Genomic DNA, 23,262 nt, shown 5'->3' with positions numbered 1-23,262 from the left:
TACCCGTGAGGTAATATCATGCCTATCGATCGATGTCTGGCCGGGTAGGTAGAACTGAGATATTTCCGTCCATTTCGGGTTACATGTAAACGTTATCAAAAAGTCTGGGCGGCCGTAATGTCTCACATACGTCATGGCACCTTGGGAATGTTCTTGCATATATCGTGGACTTCCGACATAAGTGGATGGAAGAATTGTCAATCGACCAATATCGTGGACATTCCCATCGAACTTATTGCATCTCGCAAATGAACGTACTCCTCGGACCGCAGTTTGACTTGATTGAATTTTATGAAGTTCAAGCGCTCAGTCTCAATTTTGACGTACATGTCCACCGCATACTGTTGAAACAGTCGACGATATCGCAGTAAATGATTATCACTATCCTTTCTTATCATCAATCGGTATGAGTAGAAATTCATTGAACTGACCTTCTTGTTTGATTCTTCGCCTTTAACAAATACATTAGTATTGTACTCAAACTTATTAAACATGATTTAAACAGGTACTCACCTGTCGATGGATTAATCATTCTTATTTGGAAATGATATCCATCCTCTCCATAGCAGAACATAAGTGGATATTGCAATGAGTCGTACGAACGCTGGGTTTCATAGACACTTTGCAATTGGCCATCAGTGCGTTTTAAAACGATATCACGGGATTCTGCGTTTTCACCAGAAATCACAACAGCTATTTCATCCATAGTAGGTGCATTAAATTGCCGTTCATGACTTCCAGTTGGACGTTTATCTGCTCTGATGACAATTCTATGATCATCAGAAGGCATAACCTGCAAGGCCGTTTTAAATAACCGAATCAAAGCGTTATGTTCGTGGAGGAGTTCTTGTAGTTCTCCAATGATGTGACGCTTCATAGCACGGTTGATGGCACAACGCTTATCAATTTCTGTTTCATAATTTCCAACGAAATATATTTGAAGGAATTTATGATCTTCATTTATCGGTGGCAATAACGATCCTGTTCTATGGTGAATTTGACCTTGAATCTGAAACGGTTTTTGATTAATATAAAAATGGGTGAGATAATTCTAGTACAGAGGATGTCATAATTCCGTTAAAACGTTAACCAACTAACAACGTTTCAGTTATATATTATATTTTAACTGTCCACTGTTCAAAGATAGATTATTTCAATGAAAATATACCTTAAACGTTAGGTTGAATCCACTTTCTTCAACGATATTCGCTCCGAAAGACGTCATTTGAAAGCAGCTATTATACTTATGAACATTCGTTAAAAAATGTTTTGCTTCCAGCGAGTCTTGAGTCAACAATGATAGCAATGGTTCTGGTGGTTGAGCCAGTGGTGGCAACTTCACTTTGCCACCTGCACAACAGAATTGTGCTGTTTCCGAGTGAAATTTCAGAGCATTGCAATGTTGGCATACCAAATCCATGGATCCAATAGTAACGCATGGCAGTTTGCTGTAGTCTGTTGTGCAGTCATATTGGAACGCAGCGCGATGCAATTGGATGTTCAAAGCGCTTATTGTTCTTCGGCGATTGGCGTTAGATATCAAATTGTGTTCGTCCTGCGGTCCAGCATTCACCTGTGTTTCTGCTTCCACCTGAGTTCGTCGTGCACGAATTCTCGTCATCCGTTCCCGAAGCTGTTCATTTGCTTCAGTGTTTTGCTCAGAGCTTCTAGTTGCACGGAGAATTGCTATTTTTCGTGCATTACGGCTGCGTGAACCAATGTTTGGTCTTCTGATTGGCGGCGTACTGCTTTTCAAATATTGTAGTTGGTGAGCTGAATAAATCAAATACCTTGGAGTAATCAGATAATCAGATGAAATCAGCACCGGTAATTACTTACCTGAGCCAATCAAACTCTCCCTTCACCTTTCTCACCGAAATTTTCACAATCAATTGAAAAATGGACTTTTAATTGATAAACAAACCTCGTAATTATTTTTCACCGTCCAAACAACCTATTAATAACGTTTTATTAAATTATAAGCAGAAGCTGTCAACTGATAAACAAACAACTGAAAATTTGTCAAAGCCTTCTGACAATGCGCGATGTATGGCTTTCTCTCCTTACGAATGCTTTCTGTAGAACCACTATTTTTCTCCTCAATGTTTTTTCTTCAATATTTTACAGGTTTTCTCTTCGTACAAACTTTCTTTGTATAAAGACAAACAAAACAAAACAAACTGCATTCAAATCAGAAAATCCATTACAAAGTTATGGAGGTACGCACATTTCTGTCTCTCTCCTTAATTTATATTATAGATATATATATATATATATATATATATATATATATATATATATATATATATATATATATATATATATATATATATATATATATATATATATATATATATATATATATATATATATATATATATATATATATATATATATATATATATATATATATATATATATATATATATATATATATATATATATATATATCGGCTGAATGAGATCACGCAACGTTTGGTCACTTTGGCTTCCATTCCGTTCAAGCCACACCATTCCAGAAGCATGTCGATATCCATTTGGAGCGCACAACAGTCAGCCTCCGTTGTGACTACACGGTAAAACTCGGAGGTCGTCAGCGTACAATAATTTTGGAGATTTCAGCTTCGTGCAGAGATCGTTTATAATCAGTATGAACAACAGAGGGCCCAGAATACTGCCTTGAGGTACTCCTGAAAGAATCTCAAAAGGTGTAGAATACGTTTCACCTACCTTCACCGAAGAATTACGTCCGGTAAGGTACGAGGAAATCCATTGTGTCAGCCACTCTGGAAGTCCTATCCGCTTAAACTTTTCAACAGCTAAAGTATGTGGCACCTTGTCGAATGCTTTGGCAAAGTCAATGTAAATCGCGTCAATTTGCTGCCGTTTTTCCATCCGATTTACAAGGGTCGAAACATAACTCATCAAATTTGTCGTAGTAGATCGCCTCTGAACAAATCCGTGCTGATCAGCTGAAATGACGTGTTTAACAGATTGGTAGAGCACATCGTGTACCATGCTTTCGAAAACTTTCGGCAAACAACTTAATATAGAAATTCCGCGATAATTTTTTACATCGTTGAGCGAACCTGATTTATGAATCGGTATGATCGAAGCGGATTTCCAAACGGTGGGAAAGCCTTTTTCACTCAAAGAACGGTTGAAGAGTATACTTACAGGCAAGGCTAGAGCACTTGCACAATTTTTGACAACGAATGGTGGCAATTGATCGGGTCCAGGGTCTATCGATCCGTCGATGGATTGAAGTTTGAGCAGAACATCATTGGGCGAAAAGTTCATACGAGGCATATTTAAGTCGAACTGCGGAATACTGCTCAAGTATGTTTCAGTCAAAGGTGGTGAGTTATTACTTGTCACACTCTGAAAGAAAGACGAGAACATATTCGCAGAATCCAGTGGCGTAGAGGCACTCACTGGTAACGAGTGTTCTGAGGTATTCCTTTCGTTGATTTTCGATTGTTGATGTATTTCCAAAACGATTTAGGGTCAGCTTTAACGTCATTTTCAATGCGATGAATGTAATCACGAAAACATCTTGCGTTCAAAGAGTTGTACTGGGCCTCTATTTCACGCATTTCAGTTTTCAGTGATTCACCCCTGTGTTTGAAAAACCGTTTTCTAGCTTTCCGAAGCCGGTTTCGAAGATTCCGAATATTCGCGTTCCACCGAGGCATATTTGTGTGCAGTTTTCGTTTAGTTCTTTTCAACGGTATATTCGTCCGGAAAACTCTAAACAATTCGCTGTAAAAAATATCAATGGCTGCATCAACTGATCCTACCGTCATTAATCGATTCCAGTCTATTTGTTGCATGCTTTGATTCAACACAGTGAAATCACATTGGTTAAAATCGAGCCGCTCTATTTCCTCATCAATGAAATTGAGCTCAACATCTAATCTCAGCACAATCGGTTTATGATGTCTGTCCATGGTCAGTAAGGGTCTCGGTGGTTCAAAAATATCTGCACAAGCTGCACTATTGGTAAAAACCAAATCGAGCAGCCTGCCATTGTCATTAACGAAGCGGTTCTGTTGCTGCAATCCAGTGAGCAACATACATTCTACCAGTGTCAATTCAGTCTCGGTCGAAGCATTTGTCGGTAAATAGCAGTGTAAGTCGTCGTCATATAGCCAGCATAAATCTGGCAGATTATAATCACCCAGCACAAATATTCTATCATCGTCTTTAGCGAGTGAAGTCAGCTGCTGAATACAAGTCGAGTGTGTCTCATAAAGTACAGGATTTGAGTTTGGAGGTAGGTAAATTGAGCAAACAAAAATCTTGCTATTCATTAGCTCAATGCTAACAGCTGTTTGTTCCAGTGCATCGTCTCACGTTAGCGTAACAGATGTGCTCTTTAATTCCGATTTCACACCGATCAATACACCACCACCACGGCGATATTGACTAGTGGCAGTACTACGATCGCAACGGTAAAGGGTATATCTATCAGTAAGCTCTGAGTCGAGAATATCATCCTTCAACCAGGTTTCCGTGAAAACTATCACATCGTAGTCGCACGAAGCGAGAGCGAAGAACAGATCGTTTGTTTTGGTTCGTAGGCCTCTCGTGTTCTGGTAGTATAGGGTAAGCATTCGTTGTGGTGGATATTCGGGCGGGCGGTAATCAGCTGTTGTCGTTCCAAATTAGTCAGTTAGGTTTCTGCTTGCTATGGATGAGCTATCGCAATAAGTCGAGTGTTGGACGAAGTTGGAGACGGGCGGGTCAGAAATATATTCATTTCGTATCGTTTCCTCCCGGCGTTGGCAGAAAGCGAAAGAAAGTACGAGCGTTTGAGCCGTGTTGAAAATCGAATGGTCGAAAGATAATTCCCTTCTGCCATGTCGATTTTGACAGGGCTAGCTCCTTCAGCTGCAATTCGATACCAATCTTAAATGAAACGAACGTGAGGTCTTCGGTTGTTCTTCCTTTTGGCACTAGTTCAACGACATCAACATCTCGAGCGGTATTTAAATTATTCCTGGCTAGTTTTTGGATTTGTTCCACTGTTGCATGAGGATGGAAACCAGACAAATACAACCAGAACAAGTTATCTTTTCTAGCTGCAGCCAACGGTATAGCGTCATCAGGTACACAGTCTTTGGTGCCCTCGAGGATGTTTTCTTGTTGCGACGGTTCATCTGGAATTATAAGCCGTGGCCTTTTTCGCAGATTTGTTGTTTGTTGTGTTCTAGGAACTCGCAGCGTAGCGGGCAAAGGCGTTCGCTGGAGAATAGTGTTTATTTTGGTAGTGTTTAGTGCTATTTCTTTCCGTAACTCATCGAGTGCTTTGTTTTGATCATCCACAATTGTTTGCATAGCATTGTTCGTAGATGATATGGCTTGACAAAAGCATGCATTGGCCATCATTTTCGTGCAAGCCCTGCACATCCAAAATAATTGTGAATAATTTGCGACGACATCACGCAGTTCAGCGGTCAAATGAGCGCACTTCAAATGAAAAGACGACTTACAGAAGCCGCTGCAAATGATTTCATCCGATTTTGCTAAATCGTGAGCACAAGCACAACAAACAGAACGACAACAGCTGATTACCGCCCGCTCGAATATCCACCACAACGAATGCTTACCCTATACTACCAGAACACGAGAGGCCTACGAACCAAAACAAACGATCTGTTCTTCGCTCTCGCTTCGTGCGACTACGATGTGATAGTTTTCACGGAAACCTGGTTGAAGGATGATATTCTCGACTCAGAGCTTACTGATAGATATACCCTTTACCGTTGCGATCGTAGTACTGCCACTAGTCAATATCGCCGTGGTGGTGGTGTATTGATCGGTGTGAAATCGGAATTAAAGAGCACATCTGTTACGCTAACGGGAGACGATGCACTGGAACAAACAGCTGTTAGCATTGAGCTAATGAATAGCAAGATTTTTGTTTGCTCAATTTACCTACCTCCAAACTCAAATCCTGTACTTTATGAGACACACTCGACTTGTATTCAGCAGCTGACTTCACTCGCTAAAGACGATGATAGAATATTTGTGCTGGGTGATTATAATCTGCCAAATTTATGCTGGCTATATGACGACGACTTACACTGCTATTTACCGACAAATGCTTCGACCGAGACTGAATTGACACTGGTAGAATGTATGTTGCTCACTGGATTGCAGCAACAGAACCGCTTCGTTAATGACAATGGCAGGCTGCTCGATTTGGTTTTTACCAATAGTGCAGCTTGTGCAGATATTTTTGAACCACCGAGACCCTTACTGACCATGGACAGACATCATAAACCGATTGTGCTGAGATTAGATGTTGAGCTCAATTTTATTGATGAGGAAATAGAGCGGCTCGATTTTAACCAATGTGATTTCACTGTGTTGAATCAGAGCATGCAACAAATAGACTGGAATCGATTAATGACGGTAGGATCAGTTGATGCAGCCATTGATATTTTTTACAGCGAATTGTTTAGAGTTTTCCGGACGAATATACCGTTGAAAAGAACTAAACGAAAACTGCACACAAATATGCCATGGTGGAACGCAAATATTCGGAATCTTCGAAACCGGCTTCGGAAAGCTAGAAAACGGTTTTTCAAACACAGGGGTGAATCACTGAAAACTGAAATGCGTGAAATAGAGGCCCAGTACAACTCTTTGAACGCAAGATGTTTTCGTGATTACATTCATCGCATTGAAAATGACGTTAAAGCTGACCCTAAATCGTTTTGGAATACATCAACAATCGAAAATCAACGAAAGGAATACCTCAGAACACTCGTTACCAGTGAGTGCCTCTACGCCACTGGATTCTGCGAATATGTTCTCGTCTTTCTTTCAGAGTGTGACAAGTAATAACTCACCACCTTTGACTGAAACATACTTGAGCAGTATTCCGCAGTTCGACTTAAATATGCCTCGTATGAACTTTTCGCCCAATGATGTTCTGCTCAAACTTCAATCCATCGACGGATCGATAGGCCCTGGACCCGATCAATTGCCACCATTCGTTGTCAAAAATTGTGCAAGTGCTCTAGCCTTGCCTGTAAGTATACTCTTCAACCGTTCTTTGAGTGAAAAATGCTTTCCCACCGTTTGGAAATCCGCTTCGATCATACCGATTCATAAATCAGGTTCGCTCAACGATGTAGAAAATTATCGCGGAATTTCTATATTAAGTTGTTTGCCGAAAGATTTCGAAAGCATGGTACACGATGTGCTCTACCAATCTGTTAAACACCTCATTCCAGCTGATCAGCACGGATTTGTTCAGAGGCGATCTACTACGACAAATTTGATGAGTTATGTTTCGACCCTTGTAAATCGGATGGAAAAACGGCAGCAAATTGACGCGATTTACATTGACTTTGCCAAAGCATTCGACAAGGTGCCACATACTTTAGCTGTTGAAAAGTTTAAGCGGATAGGACTTCCAGAGTGGCTGACACAATGGATTTCCTCGTACCTTACCGGACGTAATTCTTCGGTGAAGGTAGGTGAAACGTATTCTACACCTTTTGAGATTCTTTATTTATATTTATTTATTTCGTCAAGCAAATGTAGACTACAGTTATAATAATACAATGTTTTCTTATATTCTATACATTATTTCCAGTAGTTAGTCGTTTTTTTATTTGATTTCTGCCCATGGTGATGTCGATATTTTCGCAGTGCTGGTTATAGTGACGCATCATGCGATTTATTGGGCCATTTTTTGAGTAGTTTGTTCTGTGAGAATTTTCCGAAAATATTTTACGATTTCTTAATTGACGACTGGGTGCATAAAAATTTAGTTGTGATAATAATTGAGTAGATTGCACGCGTTGAGAAATAATGTCATTGATAAAATAAAGCATTGAAAGATCGCGGCGTTCTTTAAGTGCTTGTATGTCTATAAGCATGCAGCGTGCTTCATATGATGGTAAGGGAAATGATGTCCAATTTAGCTTACGAAGCGCGTACAAAAGAAATTGTTTTTGGACAGATTCAATGCGTTCTTCATGTGTGGCAATATAGGGATTCCATACAATGCTACAATATTCCAGAATTGGTCGGACGTATGTAATATATAATAGTTTGATTGTATATGGGTCTTGAAAATTGTGGCCGAAGCGTTTTATAAAGCCCAGCATACTATTTGCTTTGTTGATAATTGTATTATAATGTTCTATGCATGTGAGTTTGGAGTCTAAGATTACGCCTAGGTCCCTAACGATTTTGCATTTTTCTACTGGTTGGTTTCCTAAGAAAATGTTTGTTGGTGGTGTTACTGTTTTTCTGCTAAAGGCTATTGAATTACATTTTTTAATGTTGAGTTGTAATAGGCTTTTGTTGCACCAAGTGTAGAATACATTAATTTCATTCTGGAATATTTCGAAGTCTTCTGCATTGGTTATTTCTATAAAGAGCTTCATGTCATCAGCATATACAAGCACATGACTTAAGAAGAAAGGAAATGTCATTTACGTATAATATAAAAAGAAGAGGGCCCAGGTGGGAACCTTGAGGAACCCCAGAAGTTACTTCTATTGGGTTTGAAAAGGAATTTTGAAAGCGGACTATTTGTGTTCGTTTTGTTAAGTATGACTGCAGCCATTCCAAAAATTTTGTTTCAGTTCCGTATTTTTCGAGCTTGAAGAGTAATAATGGTATGTCGATTCTGTCAAATGCCTTGCTAAAGTCCGTATAAAGAGCTTCTACGTGGTTACCGTTGTCCATTACAGTCAGAGTGAAAGTTATGAATTCCAAAAGATTTGTGGTAGTTGATCGGCCTTTGTAAAAGCCGTGCTGTTGAGTTGTAATTTGGTGTTTTACTTGTTGAAAGATTTTTTCATTAATTATTGATTCAAATAATTTTGGAATGCATGAAATAATGGCAATTCCACGATAATTACGAATGTCAGATTTAGCGCCAGATTTGAAAATTGGCACTAAATATGAGGTTTTCCAGAGTTCTGGGAAAATTCCATTCTTCAGGGACATGTTAAAAAGGTGTTGTAAGGGTGTAGATAGTTCTTCTGCCAAATTTTTGAGAAAAATTGGAGCTATTCTGTCAGGTCCAGGACCTTTCGTAGCGTCTAAATTTTTAAGTGCGTTTTGAATTTCGAATTCAGATATTTTATTGACAGATAAAGAATTCGAAAATTCAGGAAAGTACGAGAAGTATTCGCGGTCGCGATCTGTTTCTTCATATTTGGTGTAAATTTCTTGAAAAAAAGTGGCAAAAAGACTACATATTTCATTACTAGTTTGTCCTACATTACTGTCAAGATGCATTCGTGATGGAAAGTTGTTACTTTTTAGTTTGGTTTTTACGTAATTAAAGAAGTTCTTAGGGCAATACTTGATTTGATGTTCGATTTTACGATTATGTTCTTCATGTGCAATTTTAATGGCTGCGTCAAGTTGACAGCAAATTTCTTGGTAATTTTGAAGATTTTCGCTATTGCTGTCTTTTTTGTATATTTTATGTGCTTTTTGTTTTCTATTTTTTAGGTTCTTCAATTGTGGATTAAACCACACTGGATATTTGTTGGTGTTCGTTCGTCTTCTTTTCTTTAGAGGTACATTTTCTGATATAATTTGATTAATTATTTCATAAAATTTTGATACTTCTTCGTTGACATTTCCTTCTTTACAAATTATACTACGCCAATTTATTATGCGAAGTCTACGTTTGACTTGTTCGAAGTCAGTTTTGTGGTATTCCGGTACATCCTCGTACTCGCAGTCGCTGGGGTACGAAGTGTTATTCATTACTATTGAATATTCAATTGCTGTGTGGAATGCTTCATTTTTCCAGATGGGAGTCAATGATGCATCTACACAGAAGTCTTCAGTGCAGTTTGTGAATAATAGGTCTAAATAAGCATTTTGTTTGTTTTTGACATGATTGATTTGATATAGACCGAGTTCTGAGGATTTGCCAAAAAGATACTGCAGTGTTTCGTTTTCGCCTACGACTGGGAGTAAGATAGATTCATTTTCAATGTCTACAATAAAGTCTGCATTACGTTGGTTGAAGTCGCCATAGACATGCAGTTTTACTTCTGGTTTCATGTTAGACATAATAGATTCTAGAGTTTTGAAAAATAATTCATACGAATGTTTATGAGCATGTTCCGGTGGAAAGTACACAGAACAGAAGATATGTTCTTCGCCAGCAATAAATGCTTTGGCCCATACGTGTTCAAATTCTTTATATTTGTCGGATATTATTTCTTCAGAAGTAAAGTCTACATTAATGGCAATGAGGACTCCACCGCCTGACTTTTTTTGACTGGTAGACAAATTCCGATCGTGCCGGAATACATTGTAATTGTTTCCAAATACTTCTTCGCTTCTTACGCTTTCGTCCCAGCTACTTTCAGTTCCTAAAATTATTTTAAAAGATGACGACAATAGATTTTGTTGAATTTCTTTCATTTTGCTTGGGCTTTTCATGCGATTGAAATTCTGACAATAGATAAGAATTTCAGTCGCATTCTGTCGAGGAAGCGAAGAAGTGTTAGTCAAGTTATTACTTATGTTTAAATATAATGGTTCTGCCTCAGAAGAGGGCGTCCTTACTTGCGAAAATTTGTACTAAATTTATTTACACTTTCGCGAAGTTGTTGAAGACGGTGCGTGCGTTCATTTGATAAAAAATGACGATATGATTGAAGGTCGGCTACTGCTTCGGCTGGCGTGAGTCCATATTCCTGATGGACTTCAATAAAGACGCGTTGGAGCTGTTCTGGAGATGTCGGCAGTCCTTCGGATGCGAGAAGCATTCTTATACTGGTTGGTGTCATTCCTTCTACGCATACAGATGATGGTTGGTCCTTCATGTATGCGAGATATAGGCGTGTAAAATGCATTACTTTTGGGTCGCGGAGTCTAGCCTTCAAAAAGCGCTCGTCGCCATTCGATGATTGCTGCGTAAGTCGGACGATTGGTGGACGCATGGGGTCAAGTTCAAATTGGCTGTCTTGCGGTGCTGATTGTATGCTGGCGTTGCTGGCAGGAGCCGGTGCAGAATTTTCATTGTTAGTTGCATTTTTTTCTGTCCGATATGGGTTGATAGTTTCGCCTTTTTGGAAATTTATAAATTTTGATGTTATGTCTGAATTCGGCGGCCCAGCAAATTAAACGCGTGCAGCTGCCAGGAGGTCTTTGTCCGAGGGTAGTGGTTGTTTTGGCATTTCAGCAATTTTCTTTGAGTTGCAGGCGAAATGGTTTATTCCGTGTTTATAGGTGTTACTTATGCTGATAGGGTTTGAGTTTTCCTGCTGACGTTTGCGTTGCTGCATACGTTTACGAGCGGCCTTTTCTGCTTGCTTTTCCTGCATGCGTCTTTTACGCTGTCTGGCGTCATATTCAGTCCAGTCGCGTTTCCATACTTTTTTATTGCCAATTAGGCGCCAGCCTGATGTGAAATTTGGAGTACGGTGTTCTTCTGAGTCCGATTCTGGAAGTGGCAACGAAAGGCGAAGTTCTTCAGCCAGACTGGGATGATTGTCTGTTTTTGGCTGGAGTGAATTCGATTCTTTGAGCGCTTTTAATTCATTAATTAGTTCCTGCGCCGTTGTACTGCAGTTTGTTTTCTTATTTTGTATAGCTTCTAATTGGTGTTCCATATTGTCAATTTTTGATTCTATATTAGTAAATGCTTTTTCCAGGTGCTGTTGTATGTTCTTTGTGTGCTGCCGGTTTTCTTTGCTAATGTCCGATATGTCCGATATGGAGTCATGGCCAAGTTCGCCGAACAGCGTCGAAATGCGATTTATGGTTTTTGCCGACGCATTGTTTGTGTTAATATTTACTTTTTAAATTTCCGTCTTCAATTCAGAAAGCAGTGTATTGATGCTGTCCAGTGTGTCGTGCGTTACAGTCAGGTTAGGAAGTTGACTGATTATTGAATGATTTGATTTGATTTGTGATTCAATACTTGCTGTTAAAATTTTCTGGTGCTGGATGAGCTTCTTCAGTTGGAGTTGGTCCATGAACTGTTCCTGGCATTCTATGCATAAGGGCAGCATGAATGAACGCAGTAGTTCTTCTTGGTTTCTACGGGTTCCTACGCAGGCAGCGTGGAAGTGCCTTTTGCATATTCCTTCGCATTTCCACAGGAAACGGTTGTCGGTCGAAGTACAGTTGGTTATGCCACACTTTTCCATAGCACTGATTAAAAATTGTTACGCGGCGAGTACGAATTGTCGAGAAAAGGTTAGATACACGCGGTAGCGCGACGGTCAAAGATTGTTTATAAATAAATAAATTGTTGCTTACGTGCACTCGCGACGCCGTCAAGGTGTAAAAAAAAATAAAAATACAAGTTAAATTGCGGAGCGAAATGAAAACGCGTCCGCGCCCGATGACTGTTCGTGGCGAAAAAAGGAGTACCTCAAGGCAGTATTCTGGGCCCTCTGTTGTTCATACTGATTATAAACGATCTCTGCACGAAGCTGAAATCTCCAAAATTATTGTACGCTGACGACCTCAAGTTTTACCGTGTAGTTACAACGGAGGCTGACTGTTGTGCGCTCCAAATGGATATCGACATGCTTCTGGAATGGTGTGGCTTGAACGGAATGGAAGCCAATGTGACCAAACGTTGCGTCATCTCATTCAGCCGCTTGCGTGCACCGATTGCCTTCGAGTACAAAATGGCGTCAACGAGCTTGGCCCGCACGACCACAGTGAAAGATTTAGGAGTGCTTGTCGATAGCAAATTAAGGTTTACGGAGCACATTTCTGCAGTCACGGCTAAAGCTTACTCCCTATTGAGTTTTTGGAAGCAAAATTCGAAATTCTTCGACAATATTTACACGCTAAAGATACTGTATTGCTCGTTCGTGCGCAGTGTCCTGGAATATGCGGTGCAAGTGTGGGCGCCGTATCACGCAATACACATCAACCGATTAGAACAAGTTCAGAAACACTTTCTCCGATATGCTCTTCGATCTCTAAACTGGAGGGACAGAACTAACCTACCATCGTATGAAAGCGTATATTGATCGATTTGCCCACATTGTCAAGTAGACGAGTTTTCCTCCAACGTATGCTAATATTTGATGTGCTAACAGATCGAATAGATTGCGCGGACATTCTTGGAAAATTGCGAAATATATATATATATATATATATATATATATATATATATATATATATATATATATATATATATATATATATATATATATATATATATATATATATATATATATATATATATATATATATATATATATATATATATATATATATATATATATATATATATATATATATATATATAAATATTAAATAAAAATAAGTTGGTGTCTGTATAACGACGTTTCACTCGAAGTAGAATCAACGGATTTGAATGATTCTTATTGTGTTTGTTTTGTCTTCATCTTCGACGAGTTAATAGGCCATAAAAATAACAATAATCAACTGATAAAGTTAGAAAAAAAATTGAAATATATTTTCGGTTTTCCCGCCTTTTACTCCAAGAACAACGTCATTAGATTACTATGATTGTAGGCTATGACCGGTAGACAAGTTGTTGTAGCGTCGTTATTGAGGCGTCGTAGTTGAGTAAACAAGCACCTGTTATTGATTCACGTATTAGGTGATATTCGTTTTCGCTGCCTACTACACCTTTTCTATGCAAAAGCGCTATAGCGTGGTAGCAGCAAACTCAACATGCATGTGAAAACTCTCAACGTGGCTTTGATTTTATTCAAGGGCATATACTTGATAATGTAAATTAAATTTCTGGCTTATTTGAGTGAAGTTGCATATAATCGTTTTATTTATCTGATAAATGAAAAGAAAGAACAAGAATAACACTACATGTGCGATGATTTAATTTACCATTGCTCGGATCTAATCAATCTGTTCAATTTTCTCTAAAATGCACACTGACTGTCAATGATCTAAACATTTGCTCATGCTGCAATGATTCTGTTAGCTGGTAAAAGAAACGTGTAGTTTTTGCTTCTCAAAAAACATTGATTCCTGTTCATATTTCGTTAAATAGGTACTATTGCATTCCTACAAATCTCTGGATTTACAATTAATTGTTGAACTGAAAACTATAATGTTGCGAAGTGTCAATTGCACTGTGCTTAGGCAGCAGATTTGCCTCAAAAAGCAGAAGAAATATTAATGTCATTGAAGCGAAAATTTCGAAGCTCTGTGTACCTACCAATTTACCATTTAATTTCAAACGTCTGTATGTACCTTCGCGCTCCGCAGTTGGGTGATATTCGATAATGCCCAAAGTCCTGATAACTGGTGGCATTAAACCTAAAACATGCATATTCTCGCATAAACAGCTTTATGTCACATGATCACGTGAAAAACAATTGGTATCATGTATGTTTAAAAAAAAAAAGATACCCGAAAAATAATTGACCATTAGGTTTTGCGAGAATTTTTGTTCAGGACAAAACCATATTGTCACTATGCCATGGCAGTAACGACAATCAACTGGAAAAGTTATAAAACGTTAAAAACCAACCCTTGATATTTCCCGCCCTTCTGAGGTTCTGAGAGGTTTTCTGTGAGTTTTAGTGAATAACGATTTTTTGTTGCCTTTGATCGGAAAAATTTGAAACAAGTTTTCATCACCGGGGCGTACTTAAAACGAAAGCCTTCATTTTTTTTTAATATTTTATGGAATAGTTCTATGCGATTTTCGTATTGGTTTCTGTTGATGCCACTTAAATTCAATGTCAGTTTCTGTTAACTTGTGCTGTGACTGTTTGTCAAGGAAGAAGAAAACACTGTCGGTACGTAATAAACATAATAGATTAAAAATAATAATGTGTTTTTGCAAGAATTCTGAGGAGTATTCATACTGATTTCAGCTGGTTTCGATTGATTTTCTTCCACATGTAGTGGGAATGCTTTCTAACGAAGATGCCGCTAAGGTTATTTTATAAAAGGAATGTTCCCTAATCTACATGATCAAACTGATTCTTGCATATCTTCCAGTTGACTTTGACAAATTTCTGCTGTGGTCGAAGTGTTTTTTGTTAAGATGAAGTTGTTGTAAGTGGAATGTTCAAATACTTAACATGCCGTTGAATTAAAGTTAAATTCGTTGTTTTCGTTCCAGTTTTGCGAATTAAAATACGAGTAGTAGCAGGTCAATAAGAGTGTCAGGCTTCGCAGCACTGAAGATAGAATATTAGAAAGTCAGGAAATGTACGAGTCCCGAAGGGAAGTTGATCGGTTAAGAACAAGACGAGCTTGAAATGCGCCGACGTTCGACACCCCATATATCTCAGAATCGTCAGTTACACACTTAGTTTCCATAGTCTTCAAACGAGTCTTGAACAAAAGAAAAATAAAGTATAGTAACTTAAACACTCAATTGAGAGAAAAATGCTAATCAAATATTTTCAAATACAACTACTTTATAGATTCAAGGTCAAATTTACCACCGAACAGATGCATTGCTGCCACTATCCGCTGGCAAATGTCCTTGAAGCGACAATTCTGACAGGAAACTACAAAGGAGAAGTCGTAATAATCCCGCGTGTATGTGTGAAGGTAAACTAATCGGTTGGTTATTGTTTCACTCATTGCTAATTTACCGTTTTTTCTACGTTTTCCGGATTATTCCTGTGCGAATTACTGCCCTGTGGACGCATCTTATTGCAACTCATCGGTGCCATTTGGAGTACAACGTTTTTCAGTGATCATTAGGGAAGAATCGCCAAAAAACTACGCTACCGTAAGCTTGATCGTCGATTTCGCGAAAAAGCAATGGAGTCGGTTTGTTGTGCTTGTGCCTGCGGCTTAGAAAAGCCAGATGAAATAGTGTGCAGTGGCTTCTGCAAGTCTTCTTTCCACCTGAAGTGTGCTCACATGTCAGCAGAAACGCGGGATGCTGTAGCTAGTTGTTCCCAATTGTTTTGGATGTGCAAAGCTTGCACTAAAATGATGGCAAACGCTTGTTTTCGTCAAGCGATCACATCCACAAACATCGCTATGCAGTCAATTGCCGACGAGCAGAACAAAGTGCTGGATGAGCTGAGGAAAGAAAGCGCATTAAACACTGCAAAAATCAATACAATACTTGAGCGAACGCCGCTGCCAACCACACCTCATCTTCCTAGATCGCAGCTCACGTTAAACCTGCGTAAAAGGCCACGATTATTAATTCCTGACGAATCACCGCAGCGCTTGAATACTTGTGAAGGTACCAAAGATATCGAAGCAGATGATGCAATACCGTTGGCTGCTGCTAGAAAGGATCAGCTTTTTTGGTTATACCTGTCTGGTTTCGATCCTAAAGCAACAGTGCAACAAGTAGAAAAACTCGTGAGAAACAACTTGAACACTGACAAGGCTGTACAAGTCGTTAAACTAGTTCCTAAAGGAAAATCACTTGACGAACTCACATTTGTCTCCTTTAAAGCTGGTGTCGATACACAGCTGAAAGATTTAGCTCTATCAAAATCGACATGGCAAAAAGGTATTGTTTTCCGACAATTTGACTCCCAACGCACTTCGAACACGCGCGTTCCCTTTCGCTTCCAATCAACATCAGAGAGGAATCGATCGTAACGTCACCGCATTATCTCCATTTAGCTACCGCCACTTAGATGATTCTACTGCTCTCAACGAACAAATAACAAACCTTTCGCACAACGATACATTATGTCCAGCTGATCGAATTTCGAATCAAAATAACCAAGATCACATTGTTCCCGCTATCGCAAATCGCTCTTTGACTTTCTACCAACAAAACGTGCGTGGCCTCCGTACAAAAACCAATAAACTACTGCTGGCCCTGTCTCTGTGTGACTATGACGTCATCGCCCTTACTGAAACTTGGTTGCACCATGATATCCGCAATTCGGAACTTACACACAATTATGCCATTTATCGATGTGATAGAAACACACAGACCAGCCAGCACAGGCGCGGCGGAGGAGTTCTTATTGCCGTTAAGAATGAATTTCGTAGCACTGCTGTTTGTGTCGCAGACAGCGATCAGCTGGAGCAGGTTATTGTTCGAATCTCGTTAGAAAAATTTGATTTAATTGCCTGCTGTGTGTATCTGCCACCGAACAGTGAGCCCGCGCTCTATGAGCTTCATGCGCAATGCGTGCAAAAGCTTGTCGATGAAGAGAGTGAACGCAATTTGGTTTTGATTGTTGGAGACTATAATTTGCCTCACTTAAGTTGGGTACGCGATGAATGTTTAAACTGTATGTTACCGATAAATGCCTCGTCTGAGCAGGAGATGGTTCTAGTTGAATCAGTTTTATCGACCGGACTGTTCCAAATAAACAATGTAACGAATTTCAATGGAAGACTGCTCGATCTAGCATTCATTAATGATAGTAGCCGAGTGGTATTACTGGAGCCACCGTTACCATTGCTGCCTATTGACCAACACCATCGTCCTTTTGCTATAACATTTGAGGTTGCCTATGATGAGAGAGACGATTTTAATGTTACGAGCCCACTCAATTTCGATTTTAACCGATGTGACTTTGAGTTGTTAAACAGACTGTTTGCTGAGACTCGCTGGGAGGAAATTCTTTCTGACTGCAATGCTGATGATGCTGTTGTACGATTTTACGAGCATGTCTACGATATTCTGCGCGGGGCTGTGCCTACAAAGCAACAATTTGGTCAACGTGTCCGTAAACAACCGTGGTGGAACAACCAGCTACAGCATCTGCGAAACCGACTCCGCAAGGCAAGGAAAAAGTTTTTTTAGGTGGAGAGATGAAAGGCACAAAGCTGAGCTGCGTGACATTGAGAGCGAATACAACTCTTTGCATGCACACTGCTTTCGCTGCTATATTCGCCGCGTGGAATACAACATCAAACATGACCCTGCATCGTTTTGGGCGTACATAAGGAACCGGAAGCAACAAGGCGGAATTCCTCAACGTGTGCGTTACCTGGACACTGCAGCCGAAACCCCGCTAGATGCAGCAAACTTGTTCTCATCCTTCTTTCGAACTGTGCAAAGTACAAACTTACCACCTTCGTCTGAAGAGTATTTGAGCAGTTTGCCGCTGTTCGACTTGAACATGCCGCTTTTCAACTTTTCGCTTACTGATGTGACGTCGAAGCTGCGATCTATTGATGGATCGAAAAGCGCCGGACCGGACAGACTGCCGCCTCTACTTTTTAAAAACTGTGCTGCGACGCTCGCTATTCCTGCATCGATTATTTTCAACTTATCGATGTCGGAAGGAAATTTCCCGAGTGTGTGGAAGACTGCTGCTATTACACCCGTACATAAAGCAGGTAGTATGAATGACGTCTCAAACTACCGAGGAATTTCGATTTTGAGTTGTTTGCCAAAGGTTTTCGAAAGTCTTATCCACGACTCGCTTTACCCGAAAATACATCATATGATTTCGGAATACCAGCACGGATTTGTTAAAAAACGTTCGACAGTTACCAACATGATTGCCTATGTTTCTGCTTTGACGAGAGCGCTCGAAAAGCGCCAGCAAGTTGACGCCGTTTACGTTGATTTTGCTAAAGCTTTCGATAGAGTGCCACACCTTCTGATGGTTACCAAGCTGCAGAAAATGGGATTTCCTTCATGGCTGACTCAGTGGATACTGTCGTATCTAACCGATCGAAATGCTTTTGTACGTGTGCATGGTACCAATTCACTTCCATTTGAAATTGGATCAGGTTTGCCCCAAGGAAGTCACTTGGGCCCACTGCTATTCATTCTTTTTGCAAACGATCTGTGTTCAACTATAAAATCTCCAAAGTACATGTTCGCGGATGATCTAAAGTTTTATCGTGTTATATCATCGAGAGTTGACTGTTGTGCTATACAATCCGACATAGATTCGCTGCTAAATTGGTGTACAATGAACGGAATGGAAGTGAATGTGCAGAAGTGTAACGTCATCTCATTCTGCAGAAATAGGCAAACTACTCTGTTTGATTATAAGATGGAAATAGCCAGTATTACTCGAGTAAGCACCGTGAAAGACTTGGGTATTCTCCTGGACTACAAACTGTGTTTCGCTCAGCATGTTGCAGTTACTACTGCTAAAGCATATGCTGTGTTAGGTTTCATCAAAAGGAACACGCAGCAGTTTGATGATATTTATTGTCTGAAGTCCCTCTACTGTGCGCTAGTCCGCAGTATACTCGAGTACGGAGTACTTGTTTGGTCACCTTATTACGCTGTTCAGATCAACAGGATCGAACGAATCCAGCGTCAGTTTGTACGGTACGCACTGAGAATGTTGCCTTGGGAGGATCCAATACGTCTACCGCCCTATGAACACCGATGTGCCCTCATACAGCTGCCCACTCTGGCGAATAGGAGAAGTTTGCTGCAACGTTTATTTATTTTCGATCTTCTGGGAAACAATATTGACAGCACCGAGCTACTAGAACGAGTTCATCTCAACGTACCATCTAGAATTACTAGACGATCGGATTTTTTGAGACTACCTATGCATCGCACTTTATTTGGCCAAAACGATCCAATTGAACTATGTTGTCGTGCATTTAACGTTGTGTCTGAATTTTATGACTTTGGTATAACCAGGACCGCTTTTAAATCTAGAATAAGTTAATATTAATATTAAGAACTGTCTGTACGATTTTATCGAAGACCAGTAAAGTAAAATTAAAAGTATCTCGATTACTCCTACCGATTTGCCGTTAAATTTTAAATGTCTGCAATTTCCTGTGCGTCACGCATTCGCGATGACTATTGATAAAACCCAAGGACAGTCACTGAAAATTTGTGGCATAAACTCCGAGTATTCATGCTTCTCACATGGACAGCTCTATGTCGCATATTCACGTGACCCTGACCCCGACATTGTGGAATATATAGAATTTAGTGGCTAGGACCGCCTTGACCATTTTCACATGTTTCGTATATTCCGAATTTTAAGTTTGTATTATTTAGAATTCTGAAGTTTTTTATAAAATCGGTTCCAGTGAGATTGGCCAGGCAGAAGGGTATTACTATATTTGCATTAAGCCAAGCTTTTGAATAATTGAAAAAATAATGTAATAATTTCCTTCAGAATATTTGAAAGAATAACTGTTTGTTTTCAGAAATGTATTGAAATGATTTGATTATGGTTGAAAGGTGCTTCATAATGTTCAATGAAATAAAAACGTAGAATTTTACGAGCGCAGGATTGAAAAAAAAAAACTAAAAACAAATCAGAGCCGAAACATATCGTAGGTATGTTTTTTTAGCAGCAGTTAGATATTTCAGTTTTTGCAATACAACAGTCAATAAAACTCAAGGCGGCGGTACGAAGTTTGACGGGTCAGCTAGTATATATATATATATATATATATATAAATATATATATATATATATATATATATATATATATATATATATATATATATATATATATATATATATATATATATATATATATATATATATATATATATATATATATATATATATATATATATATATATATATATATATATATATATATATATATATATATATATATATATATATATATATATATATATATATATATATATATATATATATATATATATATATATATGTTACATATGGATATCTTCGGGATGTGTTTTTAAAAAATACAAAAGTGAACTGTTGGGCTTGTAGAGCTAGCTAATAATGATTTATGTTTTATTTCGTAAGAGTTACAGAGGCCTAACTGCTGATGTAAAAACTAAGTCGATGCAAAAGAAATGTGGTCATATGTCGTTGTCGTCAGTCCTAGACGCTGATGCAGCGCATTGTTGTCTCCTTCCGTTGAATTGAGTTGTCCATCGCCACTAGCGCGGTTGCTATCTGCTGTTGTTGTTGTTGTATCCTCCTTAGCTGGTCTAACATGTGTTTGGTTGAGTCCGGTGCTACGTCAGGTGTAAGGTTTGAATCGTTTCTAACTACTCCCTCTCTAAGTTCGGAAAGTCCCGTTCCGAAGACTGATAATTTTGACTCCTTGTGGTGGGTGAAAGTTTCTCAGAGAATTAAGCTGATTATTACGATGAAAATGATCTGCCGAATTGCGTAACCTCCAAAGAGACTCCAAAGTTTTATGTTGAAGTTATTCTGTTTCAGATACACATGTTCTAGTTTTTTTCTATTGGTGATAGTTTCATTGTTAATCTTTTCCAATTCGTAGGTTTTATGTTGTTTCCAGTTGACTGCGATATTATGGAAAGCTCTTTCGACGATGTCTGCTTTGAATGTCAGTTCGTTATTAATAAACTGCTGATTGTTGAAAATTACTGTACAATCAGCGAATGAAATGAGAAAGTTGCCATTCAGGGTCCTATTATCTGGTCAACAGGTAGATTGTATAGTTTGATCTTTAGCGTTAGTGATCAAGATTGAATTTTCGGTGATTAGCTGTTGCGATGTTTCTTCCATGGATTAGAGTGGCCAGACATTCATCATTTATTTTTTTTAGAAATGATGTTTTTTTAACAAAGTCTTCGAGTTTTTCTGTAGTGTAAAGGTTGTTACCTCTCTTTATAATATGTGTTGGGTATTGATGTAGAATTCGATTGTCATTTACTAGCGGGTAAATCCTCTTGATATATGATGTTTTGTTCTCCAGTTGAGGGACGTTAAGCATGTATATGAGAATATTGTCTTTCAATGCTACCTTTGGAAAAACGAATTGTAGTGCTTCGTCAGGAAAATCCATCTCTACTCCTTGATCTTGATAAGTGTTCGTAGAGTGTATAGTTCTCGCAATGATAGTATTTTATTGCTTACTAGTGAACTTTTTGAAAGGATGATAGCGTCTTGGATATTGTCGAGTAGGTGGTTGATGCTGTCGATGTTTATTATGGTCATTATTGCTTCGATTTCGTTAAAAATGATGTTGTTACTATGGAGATTTTCAACAATCTTATTTATGGTTTCCGTGAGGTGTGCAATTCTGCCATCTAGTTGCATGTTTGTTTTCATCTGCGCGTTATTCTGGTCGATCAGATCGTTCATAGTGTAGTTAATAAATCTCAAATCTATTGCGTCGAGGGTTCCAGCTATAAACTTGAATGCTGTGCCAATCATATCCCATCGCTTGCTCCGATGACTCCTTGGTTTTAGTCCATAAAATGTTGCGTATAGTCGTTGGAATTTTTGTCGTATTACATTTGTTAGTGGGTCAGTTTTTACAAGGTTTTGATAGGAAATGTTGGTCAAGCTCTCAACTGCTTCTTCAATTATTGTCAAGTTAATGGGATGAATAAGCTTTACTAATCCAGTTTGAATTTGCATGGTCTCTCTCTTATGGGTTCGTGTGTAAATTAATGATTGTTAGAAATTGTGCTTGACTCGCGGTTATTGTAAGTAGTACCAGTATTAACATCGTTTTCTGAAATTGTCAAAATATAATTAAGATTAGTAAGGGTTAGTATTACTATGTATTTGATTGTGACTGGTTGTTTCGAAATAATCCCTAAGTTTTCCTTTTCCTTTTTGTTTTTGTTTTATGGATTCGAATGTTTCGCTGATCTATAAAAGTTTTTCTATTGTTCTGTTTGACCTTTTTTTTTCTAAATTTTGGTCTATGTTTAGCTTTTATGCCTTGTATTTTGCTATAATTAGTTTCGCCCTCGATTAGAGGTGGTTCTTCTTGTATCTCGATATTACGGCGTTCCCTGGTTTTATTTTGATAATTTTGAATTTTATTGATGACGTCATCGAAAATCGCGTTTCTATTTTCCAAGAAGGTTTCAAGATTCAAAAGCCTTTCATCGCCTTCTCTGACTCCAAAAAACACCTCGGTGGGTTTCAATTTGGTTGCCGAATGGATGGTGTCGTTGTATAATGAAGTCGCTATTCTATATAGTTCCTTTGCTGACATGTCAATATACTTCTGTCGTACGCAAAGGAAAATTTCTGCAAGAGTTGAATGGAACCGTTCTACGATGCCATTCACCTCACTATGTCCGAAAGGTGTAAAATAAGTTTCAACGTTTAGCATTTGAAGGAGGCATGGAATTTCTGGTGATTTAAAAGCAACCTCATTATCACAAACTATTAATTTTGGTGTGCCATAAGTGGTGATAAGTTTTGTGATACCTTTTTTAACATCAGGTATTGAGCGGGATTTGATGGGTATGAAAATAGCGCATCGAGATAGTTTGTCGACAGCAAGATGTCAAGAGGTTTTTGTGGAATTGGGGTTTCTGAAAATGTGATTTTATAAGGGTTTCTTTCGTAGTTGTTTTCGAGACAGGTGGGACAAAGGTTGATAAAATTGCGGATCCTGTTTTTCATCTGGGGGAAATAGAACTTTCTTAGGATCGTTGCGT

General features: G+C 38.7%; 2 protein-coding genes across 26 annotated transcripts in view; one reads left to right on the top strand and one right to left on the bottom strand.

The window, feature by feature from the left end:
• Positions 1–197: 197 nt before the first annotated feature.
• On the bottom strand, positions 198–1,959 carry LOC129728760 (uncharacterized). Its single transcript, XM_055687213.1, has 4 exons — positions 1,840–1,959; positions 1,169–1,773; positions 514–1,009; positions 198–451 (listed from the first exon to the last, which is right to left on the bottom strand). Exons 2-4 carry the CDS (start codon positions 1,619–1,621, stop codon positions 198–200), a joined length of 1,203 nt encoding a protein of 400 aa, XP_055543188.1. The 5' UTR covers positions 1,622–1,773; positions 1,840–1,959.
• Positions 1,960–9,490: 7,531 nt separating this feature from the next.
• The window catches only part of LOC129732737 (GAS2-like protein pickled eggs), a 1,144,034-nt gene continuing 1,130,262 nt past the window's right edge, over positions 9,491–23,262 (top strand). For 13 of the 25 annotated variants that reach the window (XM_055693892.1, XM_055693904.1, XM_055693903.1 and 10 more), the window contains exon 1: positions 9,498–9,560. The gene's annotated coding sequence lies outside the window, so the exon portion shown is untranslated. Of the gene's footprint in view, positions 9,561–23,262 lie in introns of all 25 variants that reach the window. The other 12 variants (XM_055693911.1, XM_055693910.1, XM_055693909.1 and 9 more) reach the window with 5 other exon arrangements.

Source organism: Wyeomyia smithii, chromosome 3, assembly GCF_029784165.1.
Source record: "Wyeomyia smithii strain HCP4-BCI-WySm-NY-G18 chromosome 3, ASM2978416v1, whole genome shotgun sequence".
In the NCBI taxonomy this organism is placed as follows: Eukaryota; Metazoa; Arthropoda; class Insecta; order Diptera; family Culicidae; genus Wyeomyia; species Wyeomyia smithii.
Note: the sequence above shows the minus strand (reverse complement) of the source record. Positions and strands in the feature narration are given on the sequence as shown.

Excerpts from the sequence above, each read along its gene's own strand:
- LOC129728760 (XM_055687213.1), bottom strand. The coding sequence starts at position 1,621 with ATGACGAGAATTCGTGCACGACGAACTCAGGTGGAAGCAGAAACACAG. Across the intron at positions 1,010-1,168 it reads GATTCAACCTAACGTTTAAG|ATTCAAGGTCAAATTCACCA; the intron begins GTATATTTTCAT and ends AAACCGTTTCAG. Across the intron at positions 452-513 it reads AATGATTAATCCATCGACAG|GCGAAGAATCAAACAAGAAG; the intron begins GTGAGTACCTGT and ends TATTTGTTAAAG.